Source organism: Gobio gobio (genome assembly GCF_949357685.1).
Source record: "Gobio gobio genome assembly, chromosome: 9".
In the NCBI taxonomy this organism is placed as follows: domain Eukaryota; kingdom Metazoa; phylum Chordata; class Actinopteri; order Cypriniformes; family Gobionidae; genus Gobio; species Gobio gobio.
In genome coordinates this window covers 35788874-35809886 of record NC_137115.1, presented here as the reverse complement: position 1 = coordinate 35809886, position 21013 = coordinate 35788874, and the positions used below count along the sequence as shown (strand labels likewise).

At 41.5% G+C, this 21013-nt stretch overlaps 1 protein-coding gene across 1 annotated transcript in view; it reads right to left on the bottom strand.

Annotated features, from left to right (window-relative positions):
- Window positions 1-21013, bottom strand: part of pclob (piccolo presynaptic cytomatrix protein b) — a 123504-nt gene that overhangs the window by 54065 nt on the left and 48426 nt on the right. The window contains exons 16-18 of the mRNA XM_079826153.1: window positions 15452-16483; window positions 13733-14764; window positions 11934-13010 (exon numbers count right to left, since the gene is read on the bottom strand). Of these exons, the coding sequence (XP_079682279.1) occupies window positions 11934-13010; window positions 13733-14764; window positions 15452-16483 (3141 nt within the window). The remainder of the gene's footprint in view (window positions 1-11933; window positions 13011-13732; window positions 14765-15451; window positions 16484-21013) is intronic.

The window sequence follows — 21013 nt, the reverse complement described above, 5'->3', positions numbered from 1 at the left end:
TAAATAATACAACAAATACAAAAATAACAAAAAGTATAGAGGGGGAAATATATAAAATAATATTTGAACATCTCCAACATCAGTGGTTCTCCAAGTAAGAGACTTACAGACATCTTCTAATCATCTACACTAATGTTTACTGCTGTATTATGTCCAATATTCTTTTCCTTCCTTACCCTAATTTTATGTTGCATTATTAGCATCCTAGCACAATGACCAAGGTCCATGAGTAGTATCATTAGCTGGTCCTTCCTGTTGCGCAAATACATCTCTATGCCTGCCACAGCTGGTTCTGAACGAGCCGGGCCTGGCTGCACTCCATGCAAAGTCCTCTTTAATTATAGACAACTAGCAATGGCCAGCAGGCCTGGAGACAGGCCTCATATAGGCCATTGTTCTCAGTGATTAACCCAAGAGAAAAACACATCACTAGCTCTCTGCTAATAAGACACATCAAGCCTTACAGCACCGCAACAAGGCACGCTTCATCGAAGGAGATATCTGACCTTTCGCCATGTTCTAATCTGTTAAATTACCTCGAATTCAACTAGCCAGAAGTAATAGAGAATGGCTTAGCCAATAGAGTTGGATAATTTCAATAGCTGAAACAATGCTCCAGCTATATTCACTGCAACCTGTTACTCTCCAAAGCAGCCATCTAAGGAATTGCATTTTTTTCTTAAGAGCTCCTTAAGATATAGCTCTACTATCAATCTGCTAAGGGTAGTGCAATCTACAATGTCAAAAGCCATTAGGATAATAACACTTCGTATGCAACATTCATTGCTGCAAAAGCTTGCTCTGTAAATTAATGCAGACTAAATGCTGGTTCATAGGAAACACATTTTTCGAAGCAAAAATGTATTTTAAAAGATGGACATTTTAACCTGAGTGCCGCCTTTTTAGAACACTGTCATACACGTCTGTCTAGCGCGTGTTTACATAGAAAAATAATGGAAAAGTACACTCTAAAAAAGATGGTGCTATATTGCACTAAAAGTGGTTATTTGGCTCATAATAATAGGGGAACCACTTTAAGTGCTGTATAGCACCAAATCTTGGTGCTTCAGTGGTTCTTCAGCGGCTCTTCACCGGTTCTTTAAATGACTGAGGTGCTATATAGCACTGCTACCATATACAGAACCTGTTAAGATATGGTGCTATATAGCACCAAAAGTAGTTCCCCTATGATTATGAGGCAAGAACCACTTTTAGTGCCATATAGCACCATTTTTTTAGAGTGAGAGCATTGGAATAGAAAAACGTGTTTTGTGCGAACGGCCCCTAACAGTGTTCCAAGCTGCAGCTTTTTTCAAAGAACCCAAATACTAAATGTTTCTACATATCCTAATCATTTGTTAACATCTATTCATTACTTCAATGAGCTCATTGTTTCTCTCTTAAATTAATACATTGTTAGTTAACTGCGAGATTTTGTATACAGTCAAACCAAAATGTATTCAGACACCTTTAACATTTTCTCACATTATCACAGTTTATTTGCTATAGTTTAGAAAATGGTAAAAAAATATGAAAAGAACTCTAGCAGAGACAAGACAAGAACTCTAGCAGAGTTAAACTGAGTCAGAACAAATTCATCTTGATAATGTCTTTGATAGAAATTACTTTTGATAACTTTGATAGAAAGGTAATGGATTACAATCAAATGTCAGCTGTTAGATTAAAGTACACAATTAGATAATACCAACTTAGGTCAACCAATTACCAAGCAATGCTTAAATTTGTTCAGTCTGTGGCGTAAAAGGTTGCATTAGCAATTAAAGGGGCTATATGCAACTTTTTCCCCAAAATAAACGTAACAATAGCCTTTTTATTTTACCATTTATGACTCAAACATCTCCTGATGAGCATACTGACACCTTGTCCGCTCACAGTGGGTGCACCTATAAGCCTGTATCCTATTTTTCCTATTTTCTGGCGGGTCGTCTTTTCCCGCGCTGTCTGCGCATGTGACGTCACCACCGCTGCGAGAGCGAGCAGAAAATGAGAGCAGTTCTGTTTTTTGGCCACAGGTGTCAGTTGCGAGTTTAAATTTCAGAAAAACGCATATAGCCCCTTTAAAGAAAAAACACTTAAGCAAAAAATGGGCAGGTCAAAGTGTCTAAATAATTTTGGTCCCAGATTTTTATCAATTTTACTGGTAGTCAACTATATGAAGAATTTTTGGGTATTATATGTCACGGTTTGCTTTATTTTGCTATCCTCACTTACATAAATGAACTATAGTGTCCTGCACCCACTAGTAAAAAATTATATCAGGTGTCTGAATAATTTTTGGTTTGACTGTGTATGTACATTTCCTAAATACATAACCTCTGATAACAGATCACTCTAAATTGTAATGTAGACATACGCATTTTCTTTAACCCTCTGGTGCTCTTCGTTTAGGGGTTGCTTTGGTTGCCTTCCCGGTCATAAGTGACCGGAGACCTAAAAATGAAACTTCCTCCACCCCAGTAAAACCAATGCAATTTATTTTTCTTCAATAATATTTTTTTCTTTTTAATTTTGTATTTTGAGATGATTTGATGGAATTTTTTAATATTTATGCACTAAGTATGGTCTATTTTTGCCATTGAAAATTATACACATTTTTTTTAATTTTTTTTTTATTTTATTTTTTTTATTGCAGTATTTCAGGTTAAAATAGAGACTAGGCCTTCAAAATACTTTTTTTAAGGTAGATTAGCGCCCTCTTTTTTTTTATTATTTGAGAAATCATGCAACCATGGGTGTAAAAACTAGAGGTCTCTATGGAGAGGCTTGAGAATTCACTAGTTCTGTTTTGAACACATTTAATGATTTTTTTTTTGATGGATTTGAATATATATTTAAAAAATCTCAAAGACTATTTATTATAAAGTTTTAGATATTTTTTTTTTTGTTTGTTAGAAATATAGATTGTTTCTGTGAATTTGTATTTTTGCCGATTTCCCATTCATTTCCTATGGTCGTTCATTTATGACCGAAGAGCACAAGTGGGAGTAATTTTTTACGACCACTTAGCGTGCTTGAATCATGCCCTCAATTTTTTTTTGTGTTAACATACCTAATGCTAGAAAAGTCACCAAGTTTCATATTTTTCAGATGAAGCTGTGATTTTAAAAAATGATAAATGTGGTTCATAGGCTCAGTTTTTCATAGGTGTGTGTGTGTATAAGTGTGCGTGTGTGCATGTGTGTGTGAGTGGATGTCTCAATAATATCACACTCTAGATATTTTAGAGTGTCACCCCTTTACTGATGTGTACTTTTTTTCAGCATTGTGGCCGATTTGTAGATTGTACAAACAAATATTCGGAGAATTTCTGTGTTTTTGCCGATTTCCCATTCATTTCCTATTCCTATAATGACCGAAGACAATGAAAGCTACTTTTTTTTTTACGACCAATTAGCATGCTCGAATCATGACCCCAATTTTTGTGTGTGTTTACATACCTAATGCAAGAAAAGTCACCAAGTTTCATATCATTACGATGAAGTTGTGATTTTTAACATTTCAAAACACCAGAGGGTACCAGAGGGCACCAGAGGGTTAAAGCTGCTTTGAAACGATATGTAGTGTGAAAAGCACCATACAAATAAATGTGAATTGAACTGAAGAATATTATTTTTTAAAGAAGCCAGATATACTAGTCTGCATAATATTCTAAAACATCTCATCGCACATTCCAGGTAAAATACAATGACTGGCCTAGTAAGTATCAGCCAAGGATTGTTTTATTGCCAACTGAAAATATATTTGCACTTGAGAAGTAAGATGAATTTATAGCCAAAGTTATATATTGGAGGTGCTATTCCTTCATGGGACCACGGCATTGCAGAGCTGCGTCTGACACTGTATTGATTCCTGGCAGCTGCCTTTGGCAAAGGTTGTATCTGGCTAATATAGTGAGCTTTCAACCGCCTCCGCAGTGGTACAATCCCAATAAATCAGGCCCAATGATAATAGAGAATCTTGACCTACTAATCTGTAATAAGCAGAGTGCTTGCCACTGAAGGCACAGAGCCAGCCCGTGCCGCCCACCGGTGTGACAGAAAGCAGATAAACAGAGAGGGGAGGAGAAGTAAAAAAACAAAAAACAATATTCTCCTTTTATTCTTGCGTGCCTCAGCAAAATGTATAATTGAAGACATGTGATTTATCTCCAGGTGATTGAAAGATAGAAGATGAAACAGAACTATTTCAAATTTTCTATATAAATGACCAAACTATGCTGAGTGCCACAAAATAATCTCTGTTTCTGCTTTAGTGATGTTCTTTTGAGTGCTCTCATTTAAAAAGCCAAACATGCACAGAAACACAGCTAGGGGCATCTAGAGAGCTCATTGCTTTAAAAGCAGCTTGCGAGAAGGGAAAAAACGTTAGGTACATCTCTCTAGTCTCGCCTCAGACTATTTATACACCCACCGTCTCCTCCAGGGGAGCTCTCCTTTTCGACTTGGCAACAGTTGCTGTCTGCCTTCAATAACATGAAATATCTCTTCCTGCAGCTGTCTGTGATTTCTGCAGCATTTTTGACGGGGACAATTTCATGTGTTGGGGTGCGTGCAGCCTATAAATGTCATTAAGACTGTGCAGTTCAAAGATTACGAGAATTAAATTGATTTGTTGCAGTACAATTCCTGAAAAATGTGCTTGCTGCAGAATCTTTCTAAAGCAGCCCAATAGCTTTTGTAGAAAAGAAATGAAAACAACAGACATACTTCTCTCTTATCTATTTCTATGTCTATGCAGTAACAAAATAATAGCTGTAAGCAACAATTATGGAGCAAAACACACTACTGGAATGGAATATTGTAATGCAGAGTAGATTTGTGGAATATTGTAAGGCTGTGCAGATTTGTGTAGTCATGACAACCGCTGACAGCTAGTGTTTTGAAAACAACTGTTAAAAGGCTAGAAGTAGAAGTAGATTCATTATTTTGATTATTGCTTTTGACCTAAAGCATAGTGTTGAGTTGTGTTTCAATATTAAATCATGTGTTTAAATATTTAGTATCCTCACAATTACCTTTAAATCATAAAATGTAAACCAATTATTATATTTAGAAAATTGGTCAAACTTTGGTATATAAAACAACAACAACTAAATCATATAGGGATAATCCAATGAAAACTGTTAGATGAACATTTAAAATGACAGATCTGGCATACATACACTATATATGTAATTTGCTTAAACTGTTATGAGCTAAACTTTTTAATGTATTTGAAAGAATTCTCTTATGCTCACCAAGGATGCATTTATTTGACCAAAATATAGTAAAACAGTATTGTGGAATAATTTTACATTTAATTTTCTATTTTAATATATTTTAAAATGTAATTAAATAAAATGGATTAACACTAGAACTGCCATGGGGTAATGATTACCCATGGTTGTTTTTCAAATGTACATAACAGATTTTCAATAAAATACCTCCCAAAAAGTCTCCCAGTCATTGACTCTTACTAAAATTGGGTTATTTACAAATAAAAAACAGGGCATTTATACCTAAACCGCCAGCGGGTAAAAATTTACCCTTAACTCCTTTATTTTCATGCTATGTTTGAGCAAAGTGTAGGCTTACTGTAAACAGTCACACAACACATGTTCAAACTTTGGATTAATTATTCATTTTTGTTTTGCAATTTTTATCATGTATTGTTTGCTACTGTTTTGCTATTTATTAAAGTCTGCCCGTTTCCTGAAAAATAATATTTTCAGAGGATCTATGATGTAATGAATAAAACAATTTTCATGATTAGTTTATTTGTGTTATCTTATTCAAATTAATAATTAATTAGGTGAAAGTTAGCTGTGCTCTTGAATTTGCTGTTGCTCATCATACATCCAGTCATCCATACATCCTATGCAGTGCAGTGAATTATTATTGCTCTTTATTGTCTATTTAAGGTATTTTAAGGTATTTTAGTACCTTAAATACATTTAAATAACATGGGCTATGTTAATATGTAATTAATGACTTTTTATTCCAATATTACACCACCCAAATATGTATTTATTTCCTTCTAATTCTCGTTGTTTAGCCCATATTCACCAAAAAGTTATTAGTGTAGCCTGCTTAAAATAGCAATAAACAACAGGACAAAAACATAGTTGATGAATAAAAATAATAATTTCCTGACTCTACATATTACTTTGTGAAGACAGTGACATAATACGTTTTTTAGCCGTATCAAAACAGTAATCATGTGCGTGGGTAAATTTTACCCGCTGGCGGTTTTAGGTCGGTTCTAGTGTTAAATTAAATTAAAATATTACAACAAAAAGCTGAATTTCCAGCAGCCATTACTCCAATCTAGAGTGTCAAAAAGTTCATCATCTGACCCAAAACTTTTGTATTTTGCCATCAAGAATAACAAGACCCTCCTCAATCAGTGTGCCAAATTTCACAACAATTTACCATATGGTTTTACTGGCTACCACAGACTAACAGGCAAAAAAAGCAACAAAGGAAGAATAAGATGACAAAAAGATAAAACATGCCTAATGCCTTTGGTGCTTGGCCCCATAAAAAGAATGACTGTGGCCTCTTTCAGGTGAGGTTATACGATACGACTTAGTTAATGGCATTAAATTAGTCTAGTGGCTTTTACGTGCCTCTCAGAGTCTCAGAATAATAAACACCATTTATTAGCAAGCAGAACACTCCTTGAACTCTTTTCCACACACTGCGCCATTGGGATGATCATATTTCTGTGCATAAAGCATCTAGGGCACAAACCCACAGACACACCAAAACACACCCACACGTGTGTACACACAGAAGCCCAAGACTAAAATGAGAAAAAGGAGGAGAGAGAAACTGTGTACGTGGTGACAATGGCCATGTTGTATAAACAATCAGGGCATTGTTTCGTGTTAATGACATGTCATAGAAAACTGACATGTCCCACAGAGAACACACAGAACTCTCTGGGGCACAGCTGGGCACCAGTGTATTACCACCAGAGGAACAATGAGGAAACACAGCAGACAATATCCACCGCTGCTCAGTCCATTACTGCATATAAGACAACAGCACACTCTTTGTTCTTTAAAGGGGTCATATCATACGAAATTGAATCTCTCTTTTGTAGTAAGAGTTTCATACACAGTAGCTATGTAAACAACTGGATGGAACTGAAAGCTTAATCTAAAGTACAAATAGACCATCTTTTGAAATAAAAGCTGCACTAAATAAACTGAAAATGGTTGGATTTCTGATATCAGAAAAATGTGGAAAAAGCTATCGATTAGCATTCCAATTCATCTTAATGGCAGTTGCGTGGCTAGTTGCAGGACATCACTGTGCTAAGGAGGAGACGGTAATGTAAAACTAAATATCAAATGTTGTTTGGTGCAAGAAACCTTGACTATCATAAGTGGACTTGTAATGATAGAATTAAATGTATTAGAGATTATCACTCTAACCTTAAAGTAGGGATGTTCCGATACCCTTTTTCCCTTCCTGATACCGATTCCGATACCTGGGCTCAGGGTATCGGCCGATACCGAGTACTGATCCGATACCTGGGTGTGTATCTGTATATACAGCTGTATATACTACTAGCCCTGTATGAATTGCTAGAATTATTTTACTTATTTACTTATCCCTTAATAAAACATGAACAATACATACAGTGAACTACTGTATTTTATTACAGTATTTTTATTATCTGACATGCATTTGATAGCAATATTATAATTTTTTCTTAAGCGAAAAAGAACTTCAAATGCAGCCCCTAATCTAACACTGCAAACTGAAAAAGGTAATTTAGTTTTACAATATAACTGTATAAAAACCTGTGCAACAAATAAATGTAGGAATATAAAAAATTATATATTAATCAGAAAATATTTTTTTGACCATAGACTGTAAAAACGCACGTAGAGGTAGAGAAACTGGGGGAGGACAAAGACAGCGAGCGAGCGGGCGCCCGCCATCCACACACAGAGACGAAATACTGATAAACAGCGAACATACTGCTAACGCTTTTTCATTTCTTCTTCGCTGCTCTAAACAGTGGTTGCTTGTGGCAACACAGCACAACTTCCTGTATTTGCAATGCATTCTGAGCAGCGAAGAAGAACCGTGCAGCAGTTAGGCAAAGCTAGCGGTCATAATAACTTGGTCTTGTTTAAGAAAATGGTATCGGAATTGGTACCTGGGTACAAGTACTCACCGATACCGATGCCACAATTTGTTGTGGTATCGGTGATATTTCCAGAATCGGAACACCTCTACCTTAAAGGGTACATAACACAGTTTCTCATGTTAATCTTGAGTACCTATAGAGTCTTTAGTTTTATCTTATTTATAAAAGACATATAGGCTGTACCGATTCTTTCCGAAAAAAGCCAAACTCGTGGAGGCGTGTATTAGCTAAAGAGTCACGTGCACACACACATCAATACATCATGGCATTATCCCTGGAAAACGTTCGATTCACTATACGCTCATGTTGTTTACATTATATGCCCTTACGCGGCCGATTGCCAACAAAACACAGACATCTGATGCAGTTTCACTCACTGCCTGCGGTTCCCTTTCGAGAGAATTACTCGTATTGCGTAGCAGTACGCTAGGGGAAAACTAGCGTACTGCTACGCAATACTCGTTTCCCTTCTCTCAGGGAACCGAGGTTATGTTAAATAACCAATTCGTTCCCTTTCGAGAGAATTACTGGCATTGCGTAGCAGTATGCTAGTTTTCCCCTCGCATACTGCTACGCAATACGAGTAATTCTCTCGAAAGGGAACCAAAGTTATGTTAAATAACCAAGTCGTTTTGACTCATAACCGGGAACAAACAAACACACTTGCAGAGCTCTGTAGCTCCGGGAAAACAAACTGCATCCACTGTTTCCTTAAAAGCCTTATTTGGGAAGCTGAACAAGGTTATCTTTCCCTCACAACCAAAAACACACTTCTTTAGTGACATTGTTGATTTTGTGGTCTAAAAAATAAAAATGACAGCACTGCCGACGGCTTCCGTAACCCGAACGAAGCTCGTTAATGGGCACGCTCTTGCTCTCGCTCTGGTTGATGTGCACACGCGCTCATCTGTGAGAAGTGCCCATACAAGGAATTCCACCATATATGACGTCACACAGGGCCATATTCAAAAAAAACTTTCCGAAACTTGTTCGAATCCTGAAGGAGTGTATTTGGCACAGAAATACTCTGTCATACGTCCGGTCAACTCGTTTTTTTTAATTTTGGCCATGTTTAGCATGAGAATCCAACTATTTAACAGTGTAAATAAGTCAGAATCCATTAAATGGCATTAGACCCACCCTTTTAAAGTTACTTATAATTCACCTAAATATAACAACATGATTCTATTGTACATAAATAGCTAAATATTAATGTCTACTTTTCGTTTATGCAAAATCTACAGTTGCAAAAAGGAAGACGTCAGCATAGGCTGTTAGATGGCATCCAAAATTACACAAGTCCCCTTGGGTCCAGCGGCAGTTTTCTTGGAGCCGCTGTCACAATGCTAGCTGAGGTAGATTAAAATCTAAAGCTATTTTTGGCCAACGGTGTGCCAGATGCGGACATGGCATATCACTAAATATCTTAATATCACGCATCAGCGTTTGAAGCTATGCCCTTATCTTTGCACATGACAGATATGTGAATATGCATTGTCATTCAAAAGGTTGTTTGGGCAAACACTGTATTTTTCAATTAACATCAGAAGCACAGGGTCTGTTTTCTTGTGTGAAGGTGCAGGATTGTAGAGACCAGAGTCAAAGACTCATGTTAAGTACATATTACAAGAGACTGACTGTGTCATTTCCAAAAGGGCAGGATGACAGTGCAATGCCAAATATGATTTAGCACAAAAAAATGCAAGGCTGTCTGTTTCTAAGGTGGCCATCTTTTACACATAGTCTTTTTAAATATAAAATGAGAATGTTCTAGACAGAGTGGCCCCATGGGAAGAAGGATTGGATAATAAAGGGTCACACATAATAGACTTTTTCCATCAGATGATATTATCCTTGAAATGGACTTACAGATGACACTGGTGTACAGAACAACCCAACTGAGCCAATTATATTTTAGGTACATTTGCCTATGTACAGCTGTTTCTACACTCCACACATGGTACATTAAACTGCAAATATACTGATTACAAAGATGGGGCATAATTGTATTTGCACAGATCCTAAATTCAGGATCGGTGATCACATGTGATTGTTGATTAGCATGCACAGCAGATAGAAAATGAGATGCAAACCAATTGTAAAAATAGCTTCTGTAGTTTGTGAGAGTGAAGATGCTGTTGGAGCAGGTGAATTGCTTTCCTGACACAGTCAAGTGTTTACTGATTAGTTTACAATTTAAATCTCATTTACACTTTCTAAATAACTGAAATGTAAAAACATTTCAGCATGGAAAAGTATAGAAAAGCTAAATTGCTATCAAAAAAAAATCACCATCAGCAATGCTATGATCGAATAAGAATTGCAGACTGCAACTGAGAGAGAACAGCTGCAAAGGGGCACAGAACAGACAATCATTGCATGCCATTTTCATCAGTGTGCAGTAATAATCCATAAATTCATAAATCAAACCGTTCTTCCATCAAATTACATCCACAATCACAGCTCTGATGAAAGCAATGAACACAGCTTGTTAGGGTCACAAGCGCAAGAAGTTACATTAGCATAAATTGTGGATGGCTGACATGTTGTGCATGTGGCCATGCTCACACTGCGGATGGTGTGGAAGCTTTAGTCCATCAGTCCACTCACACAAAGTAGGCATTTCACTACTCACCAACACCCAACACCCAACCCCCACACTCAAAATCCGCTACATTTATTTGGATATCATGAGGCACACCACCCCTCCCTATTTCCTAGCGGCTGTAGATTCTTTCACATAAGGCTGTTGCACAACCCCATCAGTCTAACAGAGTGTGCTGTGAGCTGTGGTTCTCTTCAATCAGCCTGTTACGTAATCACACATTTTGTCCAAACACAGGGATTCTTCCCTCAGATTCAGCACTCAGCACATTTCAGCATTAGCATGAAGCTATGCTCTCATAAATACCACTCATTCAGATTACCGCCTCTGCTCTCCTAGCTTAGGCCTGGGCAACTCGCCAAATAAAAGTTTGTTCAAATTTGCAATGCAGAGTGCATGCATAATTTTTAAAACAGGCTTGTTTAGCACACAAACAACAGTATTAAATCATCACAGGAACTACTGCCCACTACCATTTCCCAAGCTTTAAATTCCCAAATCGTTTTAATTTATTAGCAGTTTTAAATCACCAAAGGGACAATAGTGCCCACTTTCATTTTCCAGGCTTTGGATTCACAAGTCACTTAATTTCTTAGCAAGGTTTTGTCGACTCAATCTACATTGGCCGTTATTGGCTGAACCTGAAAGAATGCCAATCACTCATTGGTCCCTGCAGAACACTAATGCATTTATTGGCTCTTCTGCTGCATCCTCAGCCCTTGTGAAGTTTTAGTAAAATTACAATGATTTGGAAAGAGCCATCTGGAGAATGAGTGGGCATAACAGAGGTTACGAACTGCACATTGGAGAACCCACCAGCACAGATTTTCTGTCTGTCAGACTCATGCACCCAAGAACATTGGCTGATTAGTCATTAATACATAAGAGCTAAGACATGAGAAATAAATCAAAAGAGCTTATTCTCTAGACACCATCAAAAAGGCTGCATTTAGAAGAGGAGAGACCTCCAAAAAGAGTCAGAAGTATTTCAGTTAATAAATTAAATTAAATTAGCAATCAAATCAAATTAAAATCTTAGCCATGCCCCCATCCATCAAATTTCTAACCTCCACACTCTTACTGGGCTAATCCGTCTACTAAAGACACATATTAAAAAGAATAGACAACAAAGACAAAAAGAGGTAAATAGTCAATGACTTACCTCTGCAAGATGAGGCATGGGGTTAAATCCACAGAGATGACATACCACATTTTTACATTCAGTGCAGGTGTTGTAATTAGGAGGGTCCTTCGAGCCCATGTTAAGATCCACTTTACAGAGTGGGCAGGTGGCTGGGTGAGGTACATTTTCAGGATGTTTTACTAATTTATCCTGTACAGTTTCAGGTTTATCCTTTTCTGAAGTAGGTATCCTGGATACTTTGTCCTCATTGAGCAGCTCTGGTTTCTTTTCAACAGGTGGCTTGGTCTTGTTGGGCTCTGTTGCAATAGATCCTTTGCGAGATGCCGGCGGTGTAGTCTTGACAGAAGCCACTGAGCCTTTACGGGAAGCTGGTGCTGTGGTAGCTTTACCAGACTCAGTAGAAACCGTGGAGCTTTTCCGTGAAGTTGGTGGTGTTGTGGACGGCTCATCTTGAACAGCTGAGGAGATCAGATTAGATGCTGAGCTAAATAATGAGGATCCAAAGCCCATAACTTTCCCAGAGACAGCGGAAACTGACTGTGGTGAGGGTGACCGAGATCTAGTTGTTTCTGTCAGGCCACTAAAGCCACCGAAGAACTTCCCTGTGATTGACTCAGATGATTTAGAAGCAGGCTGTGCTTTAGGACCACCTAATCCAAAACCAAATAAATTTGATTCTTGTTTTGGGGGTTCGACCTCGGTAGGTGGGGCAAATTTTACAGGAGTGGTTGTATCTTTGGGTGGCTGTTGTTTCACAGGCTCTGGTTGATTATTATTTTGTTTTTGATGTTCTTTTCTTGGGGTGATTATATCAGTTGTCTTGGCATCAGTGCCTGTCTTTTGTTGAGGGCCTGGAATTGACATCTCTTTCTTTATTTCCTGAGCAGGAGCTGCTTTCTTTTCAGCTGCAGCTGTGGTGGGCTTCTCATCAGGTTTGGACTGAACTGGTACTGTAGCTACCTTGTCAACTTTGGAAAGAGTTTGGCTGTCCATCACTAAGGGAACTGGCTGAGGTTTCACTTTGGGACTTTCAGATGTATTCATTCCTGCCTGTGTCCGTTGTACCTGGCAACTTAGGCAGAGCCATTCCTCAACCTGCAATAATTATAGGACAGTCAATTGCAATAAGACAAGACATCCTCTACTGTAATGTCTTAGGTTTCTATCTAGAAAACCTAATAACTACTAAAAAAGCTGCTTCATACATTCATACATATCAGGTTAAAATAAATGACCACTTAAATGAATGTCATTAACATTGACTGTGTGACATATAAGTGAGCCAGTGAGGGTCAAATACTGTTGTTAAAATTATTTGTATACTACATAATTACACAGACAAACTGCCTAAAGACACACTGTTGCAGAATATGGCTTGGGAATTGCAATGGCTTGCCACATTGACAGTATGAATACAAATGGCCTCTCTTAATTATTGTTTTTAAAAACAAAAGGCAAATAGGCAATTAGCAGACAAAAAGTCAAAGATATACTGTACTTAAAAACATTTAAAGTAAACACAGAGCTAAAACTGTAAGTGAAATTAGAGCTTAATAATGGGAAACTAATAGATGCATGGGGGAATGTCTTGGTTTTGAATTTTTACTTCTAATAAAATGCAATACGTAGTTAAATTTTAACATTTAATTTTTGTTTTTGGATTTTTCAGAATGCCAGTAAAAAAAAAATATTGTAATATGATGACAATGCAAATTATGCAGGCTTACTTTAAGTATCTACTGAATGTTGGAGTAAGTGACAACAAGAATGAAACATGGATCTTAAACATGTTAAAAAGTACATGTCAAATGTCTTACCTCTGTTTGTTGAGGCAGTGGATTAAATCCACATTGGCTGCATACTGTTGTCTTGCATTCAGTGCATGTGTTAAAATTCTTGGCATCCTTGGAACCAATGTTGAGTTCCACTTTGCATAATGGGCAGTTGGTCTTGACTTCTTCAGGAGCAGGTTTTTGGGGTGGTTTGGGTGCTGTGACTTGCTTCGTTTCTGGTTTCTTCTCCATTGTTTTTTCTGCATCTTGTGCTCCATGTGGTTTAGTGTCTCCAACAGGTGGAATTTTACTAGAGTCCGGTGCGATTGCAGATCCTTTGCGAGATGAGGGTGGAGTACTCCTAGCAGACATCTGGGAAACTGTGGATCCTTTTCGAGAAGTGGGTGGTGTTGTGGAGGGCTCATCCTGAACAGCTGAGCTGATCAAATTAGTCGCTGAGCTGAATATAGAGGATCCAAAGCCCAGAACTCTCCCAGAGACAGCAGAAACAGACTGCGGAGAGGGTGAGCGAGATCTAGCTGTTTCTGTCAGACCACCAAAGCCAAAGAGTTTCCCAGTGGTTGACTCAGATGGTTTAGAGGAAGCAGGTTGTACCTTAGGACCACCAAATCCAAAACCAAAGAAACTCTGTTCTTGTTTTGGTGCCTCAACCTGTGGAGGTGGAGCATATTTTTCAGGAGTGGTTGTATCTTTGGGTGGCGGTCGTTCTATTTTCACAGACTCTGGTTGATTATTATTTTGCTTTTGAGGTTCTTCTCTTGGGGTGATTATATTAGTTGTCATGGCATCAGTGCCTGTCTTTTGTTGAGGGCCTGGAATTGAGATCTCTTTCTTTATTTCTTGAGCAGGAGCTGCTTTCTTTTCAGCTGCAGCTGTGGTGGGCTTCTCATCAGGTTTGGACTCAATTGGTGCTGTAGCTACCTTGTCAATTTTGGAAAGAGTTTGGCTGTCTATCACTAAGGGAACTGGCTGAGGTGTCACTATGGGACTTTCAGATGTATTAATTCCTGCCTGTGCCCGTTTTACCTGGCAACTTAGGCAGAGCCATTCCTCAACCTGTAATAATAATAATAGGACAGTCAATGGCAATAAGGCAGTATATCCTCTACTATAATTTCTTAGGTTTCTATCTAGAAAACCTAATAACTACAAAAAAGCTGCTTCACACATTTATACATATCAGGTTAAAATAAATGACAACTTAAATGCATGTCACTAACATTGACTGTGTGACAAATAAGTTTTTTTATCTATTAAGTGAAATTCGTAAAAGAAAGCCAGTGAGGGTCAAATACTGTTCTTAAACTTGTTTGTACACTACATAATTACACAAACCAACTGCCCCAAGACACACTGTTACAGAATGTGTCTTGGGAATGGCAATGGGTTGCCACATTGACATTATGAATACAAATGGCCTCTATTAATTATTGTTTTTAAAAACAAAAATCAAATAGGCAATTAGCAGACAAAAAGTCAAAGATATACTGTACTTAAAAACATTTAAAGTAAACACAGAGATAAAATTGTAAGTTAAATCAGAGAGCTTAATAATGGGAAAACAATAAATGCAGGGCAGAATGTCTTGGTATGACTTTAATGTTTTTGGTACTTCTAAAAATGCAATAAGTAGTTATATTTTACATTTAATTTTAATTTATTTTTATTTTTCAGAATACCAGTAAGATTTGTTTTGTAATATGATGTTGGAGTAAATGACAACAAGAATGAAACATGTCTTACCTCTGTTTGATGAGGCAGTGGACTAAATCCACATTGGCTGCATACTGTTGTCTTGCATTCAGTGCATGTGTTAAAATTCTTGGCATCCTTGGATCCAATGTTGAGTTCCACTTTGCATAATGGGCAGTTGGTCTTGACCTCTTTAGGACCAGCTTTTTGGGGTGGTTTGGGTGCTGTGACTTGCTTCGTTTCTGGTTTCTTTTCCACGTTTTTTTCTGCATCTTGTGCTGCATGTGGTTTAGTGTCTCCAACAGGAGGAGTTTTACTAGAGTCTGGTGTGACTGAAGATCCTTTGCGAGATGAGGGTGGAGTAGTCCTAGCAGACATCTGGGAAACTGTGGATCCTTTTCGAGAAGTGGGTGGTGTTGTGGAGGGCTCATCCTGAACAGCTGAGCTGATCAAATTAGACGCTGAACTGAATATAGAGGATCCAAAGCCCATAACTCTCCCAGAGACAGCAGAAACAGACTTTGGAGAGGGTGAGCGAGATCTAGCTGTTTCTGTCAGACCACCAAAGCCAAGGAGTTTCCCAGTGGTTGACTCAGATGGCTTAGAGGAAGCAGGTTGTACCTTAGGACCACCAAATCCAAAACCAAAGAAACTCTGTTCTTGTTTTGGTGGCTCAGCCTGCGGAGGTGGAGCAGATTTTGCAGGAGTGGTTGTATCTTTGGGTGGCTGTTGTTCTGTTTTCACAGACTCTGGTTGATTATTATTTTGCTTTTGAGGTTCTTCTCTTTGGGTGATAATATTAGTTGTCTTGGCATCAGTGCCTGTCTTTTGTTGAGGGCCTGGAATTGAGATGTCTTTCTTTATTTCCTGAGCAGGAGCTGCTTTCTTTTCAGCTGCAGCTGTGGTGGGCTTCTCATCAGGTTTGGACTCAACTGGTGCTGTAGCTACCTTGTCAACTTTGGAAAGAATTTTGCTGTCCATCACTAAGGGAACTGGCTGAGGTGTCACTACGGGACTTTCAGATGTATTAATTCCCGCCTGTGCCCGTTGTACCTGGCAACTTAGGCAGAGCCATTCCTCAACCTGTAATAATAATAGGACAGTCAATGGCAATAAGGCAGAACATCCTGTACTATAATTTCTTAGTTCCCTTTCGAAAGGGAACTCTCGCTGCGTCTAGCTGACGCTATGGGGAACGCCCTCGGCATGACTGGTGTCTGAAGCTACTATCGAATCACGTCAATCCTATTGACCGGCGACAGCCCATGACATCATCAATATGCGACCCGGAAGTATATAAGGGACCCAATATTCATCGACATCAGCGTTTTAACTTCGCTGATGTCGAGGGGATAGGGGAATATGGATATGTGTTGAGGCTACCGACTGGCGAGGAAAGTTTGCGAACTTTTCTCGCATTTCGTGGGCAGCAACACTGAGAGCTCAAACTCTGCCGTCTACCTCTCTAAATCACATTGTGCTTTAATGGCAGGGGCATACACGGCAGCAGGTCAGGCTGGTGCTGCTTTTCACACCATGGCGGTGTTTCAGGCGTACCAGGCAGATCTGCTGGGCGATCTCGATCAGGGGTAGGTTTTTTAACCCCTGATGTGGTAGTCGAACTGCGCAGCACCACAGGTCTAGCTCTCCGCGCCACCAAGCAAAACAGCTGCCGCGATCGGCTGATCGTGGGCGGCGATGGTGGCCTCGGAGAGACATCTGTGGTTGAACTCGGCGGATATCGTGGAGAAAGGAAAGAGCTTTCTCCACGATGCGCCGGGTTTTTGCCTTACAAACTTTTCAATAAAAGTGTGTATAGGCGAAGGCGCGTTTGGCAGTGTTTAACCTGCTTACCGCTGAGATCCGGATCCGCGGCCAGGCAGGCGGGAGGGCCTGGCCCGTCATGGCCCGAGGGCTGGAGACAGGGCCAGAGTACCAGTATGGCCTTTCGTGTGCCCCCTCATAGGGGTCGCAAGAAGGGCGGGTCTCCCGTAGGAAGAAGGATCCCTCATAGCTTTTCGTCCTAGAGCGTTTCTCCAGGCGCTTCTTACATCAGGCCTGGGGCGGCCCGCCTTGGCTTGATCAGTGAGAGCGCCCTTTTCAGGCATGCAAGGGCGGTAGAACACCGCGGTCATATGAGAACTGTGTGGTGAGTCTTCGCTCTACATGCCGCAGGTGAGATTGGTTTATTTTTGTGTGATAACACTAAAATATGTATTTCTTACAGACCGTTGTTCCCTGTATAGAGTGTGGGTTTACGAGTGGGAGGAGTTAACTGAAGTTTTCCCCTGTAGGATGGCTTACTGCAGCACCAGGAGCTGGGCTGTGTAGGTAGCGTGTGTTGGCTTTCCCTTGACGGTCAAGTTGGCGCGAGGCAGGCCACCGCGCATGATTTCACATGTATGTAATGAGGGCCACCTCTCATAGTGAGAGTGGTGTTTAGGCCGCCACTCTTTTCTTTGAAATGTTTGCGGAGTACTAAGCGGTAGCACGCCCTTCTGGGAGAATGGAGTGTTTGTCTACCACTTAGGGTTACTATGTCTTTGGTTTCCCTAAGCCACTGCAGGTTGGAGTAGTTTGTCACTGTTAGAGTGTTAGAGACTGAGCGCTGTGGCGTCAGTTGGGATGTGGATGACGGAGGCGCGTTGCTGAGGCACCGTCACCTTTGGCTGTTCACTGTGTGAATCTGAGCCTGTTGTACCATCCCTGCATATGTTAGCCTCCTCTCATTGAGAGTCGTTGGTTTGAGTAGCAGCCAGCTTGTCTTTCTGGCAGTCACTTCTCGTCTATTGCTAAACTCGTACAGCTTGTAGGCTTTACAAGCCTCCCTGGGAAAGGGTCCCCATAGCAGGGCAATGGGTAGCTATTAGTCAGCCTGTGGTCTAACTGTCAAGGTTTTCGTAGCAGTCAGGATGAGCTTGCAACCAGGTGGTGGGCCTCACCAGGCCTCCCTGGAAACGCGTGCCTGAGTCAGGTACTCGGGTACCTAGCGGGGCTTGCTATCAGGTAGTAGGCTTCAATAGGCCTCCTTGAGGGCCAGGGCCGATGGGTGGCATCGGTATGGCTAGCCTGACGGGCTATCATGTGGTAGGCCTCAGCAGGCCTCCATGGAGACGAGCCGTAGGGTCTAATGTTACTCTCACATTGTGCAAATGTTTGTTCCCAGTTAGCAGGCCTCTAAAGTTAGGCCTCGCTGGAGGAGTGCTCTGAGTCTCAGTCGCTTGACGGTTAGCACAGTTGAGTTAGTGCTAGCAGGTGGTAGGCCTCATTAGGCCTCCCTAGTAGGCTTGCGATCAGATTGAAGGCCTCATCAGGCTTCTTTTTGAGAGTGAGCTTCCGGAGGAGGTTTCCCGGGCAGCTAGCATGACTTGCTATCAGGTAGGCCTCACCAGGCCTCCTGGGAGGGCAAGTTTCGATGCGGGGCATCGGGGAAAAAATAGCCCGGCTGGCTATCAGGGTATAGGCCACGAAACAAAGCCTCCCTAACGGTCGGCTGTCAGGTGGAAGGCCTCAGTCAGGCCTCCCTGAAGGTGAGTACCGATGTTTGGTCATCGGGAGTATTCTAGCTTGGCAGGCTATCAGGTGGTAGGCCTTATCAGGCCTCCCTGAAGGCAGGTGCCGATGCTGTGGCATCAAGGTACTGCTAGCCTAGCTGGCTATCAGGTTAAAAGGGGCCATTACGCTCTCCTGAAAGTCGGCTGTCAATTGTAGGCCTCAGTAGGCCTCTTGAACAAGGCGCATTATCAGTTGGAAGGCCTCGACCAGGCCTCACTGGAGGTAAGTACCGATGTGCGCATCGGGACAGCTAGTCTGCCGGCTATCAGGTTGTAGGCCTCATCAGGCCTCCCTGAAGGCCTGCTGTTAGTTGTAAGGCCTTACTAGGCCTCCCTGAGGGTGAGCTCCCAGGTTGTGGTCACTCCCAGAGGCAGGTAGTAGGCCTCATCAGGCCTCCCTGAAGGCCTGCTGTTAATTGTAAGGCCTTACTAAGCGTCCCTGAGGGTGAGCTCCCAGGTTGTGGTCACTCAAACAGGCCCGCACTGGGCTTCCCCAGAGGCAGGTAGTAGGCCTCATCAGGCCTCCCTAAGGCGTTCCTGGGACCCAGTCACTTGAAGAAACAGTTAGCACGAGGTGCAAACAGGTAGCAGGCCTCTCCAGGCCTCCCTAAAGGCTGGTTATCAGGTAGTAGGCCTCAATAGGCCTCCCTTGAGGGCGAGTTCCTGAATCAGGATGCTCGGCTAGCCTGCGTAGCTTGACTGTCAAGTAGTAGGCCTCCAATAGGCCTCCTTGAGAAAACAAGACGTAACCTCAGCAGTTAGCATGCTTCACTGGCAGGTGGTAGGCCTCTCTAGGCCTCCCTGGAGGTGAGCTTGAACGCTCTGAAAATTGGCATATGTTGCTGTCAGGTTGTAGGCCTCCCTGAGGATGGATTCCCGAGCCAGGATGCTCGGGTTGCCAGCAGGGCGTGCTGTTAGGTAGTAGGCCTCTATAGGCCTCCCTGGAAAACCCGCCATCAGGTAGTAGGCCCACGGGGCCTCCTTGAAGGCGAAGTTCCCAAGTTAGGCACTTCTTGGCTACCAGTTCTCTGTGTTAGAACTTGTGGTAGTTGGGCCTATAGCTGGAGGTTACCCGCCAGGCAGGTTCAGTTGCTCCCCTCAATGAGGGTCGTCTATGAGCACTCAGCCACCTGAGCCTGGTCAGACGGTCGTAGGCCTCTTAGGAGGCCTCCCTGTTAGATCAGTCCGTAGGCCTTTCCGGCCTCCCTACTGCTTTGAAACACAAGCACCTGGTAGATCCTTGATTTGAGCAGGCAGACTCCCCTCACTAGCAAGGGTTGTAAAGCGCTACGCTGAGTATTGCTCTCTAGGATAACCCGTCTCTGAGTTCCGGGCTAAGTAGGACTGCCAGTTTTTCAGTCCCTTAGTTTGGATGCCCCCTGGGCACCATCCAGAGGCTCTGTTTTTGAACAGACAGGGTTGGCTAAACCAAAGTGTCCATAACACTTTGGGCACCAGGTCAGGCCTCCCTGGTTGCACTCGGGAGAACTTGTTTCCCGAGCAGTGAGTGGCTGGGGCTCCTCCTAGCCACATTCCCTCAAAGGGACCCCTTCTGTCGAAGTAGTGGTCCCGGGCCTTTGAGCTGTCTAGATGGAACCCCTAGCAGTTGCGTTAGGGTTCCATTTAGGTGCAGAGCTTGGGCTATGACCATAGGGAGTGCTGTCGCTGACAGCCCAGTGTGACCTGAGGGGGAGTCGCTCAGGTTTTTCAGTGGAATTACTTGTGTTGACAGTTGTCACTGCCAAAAGGCAGACACTCCCCTCAGCATGGCGGCGTTGGTATATCGTTCCCCATAGCGTCAGCTAGACGCAGCGAGAGTTCCCTTTCGAAAGGGAACGTCTCAGGTTACGTATGTAACCTCTGTTCCCTGAGAACAGGGAACGAGCGCTGCGTCTCGTTGCCATGCTTCAGGGCCTATCTGCCATACAGTCCCTTCAGACGAGAAGATGTGTATGTGTTGGCACGGCGCCCTTATATACTTCCGGGTCGCATATTGATGATGTCATGGGCTGTCGCCGGTCAATAGGATTGACGTGATTCGATAGTAGCTTCAGACACC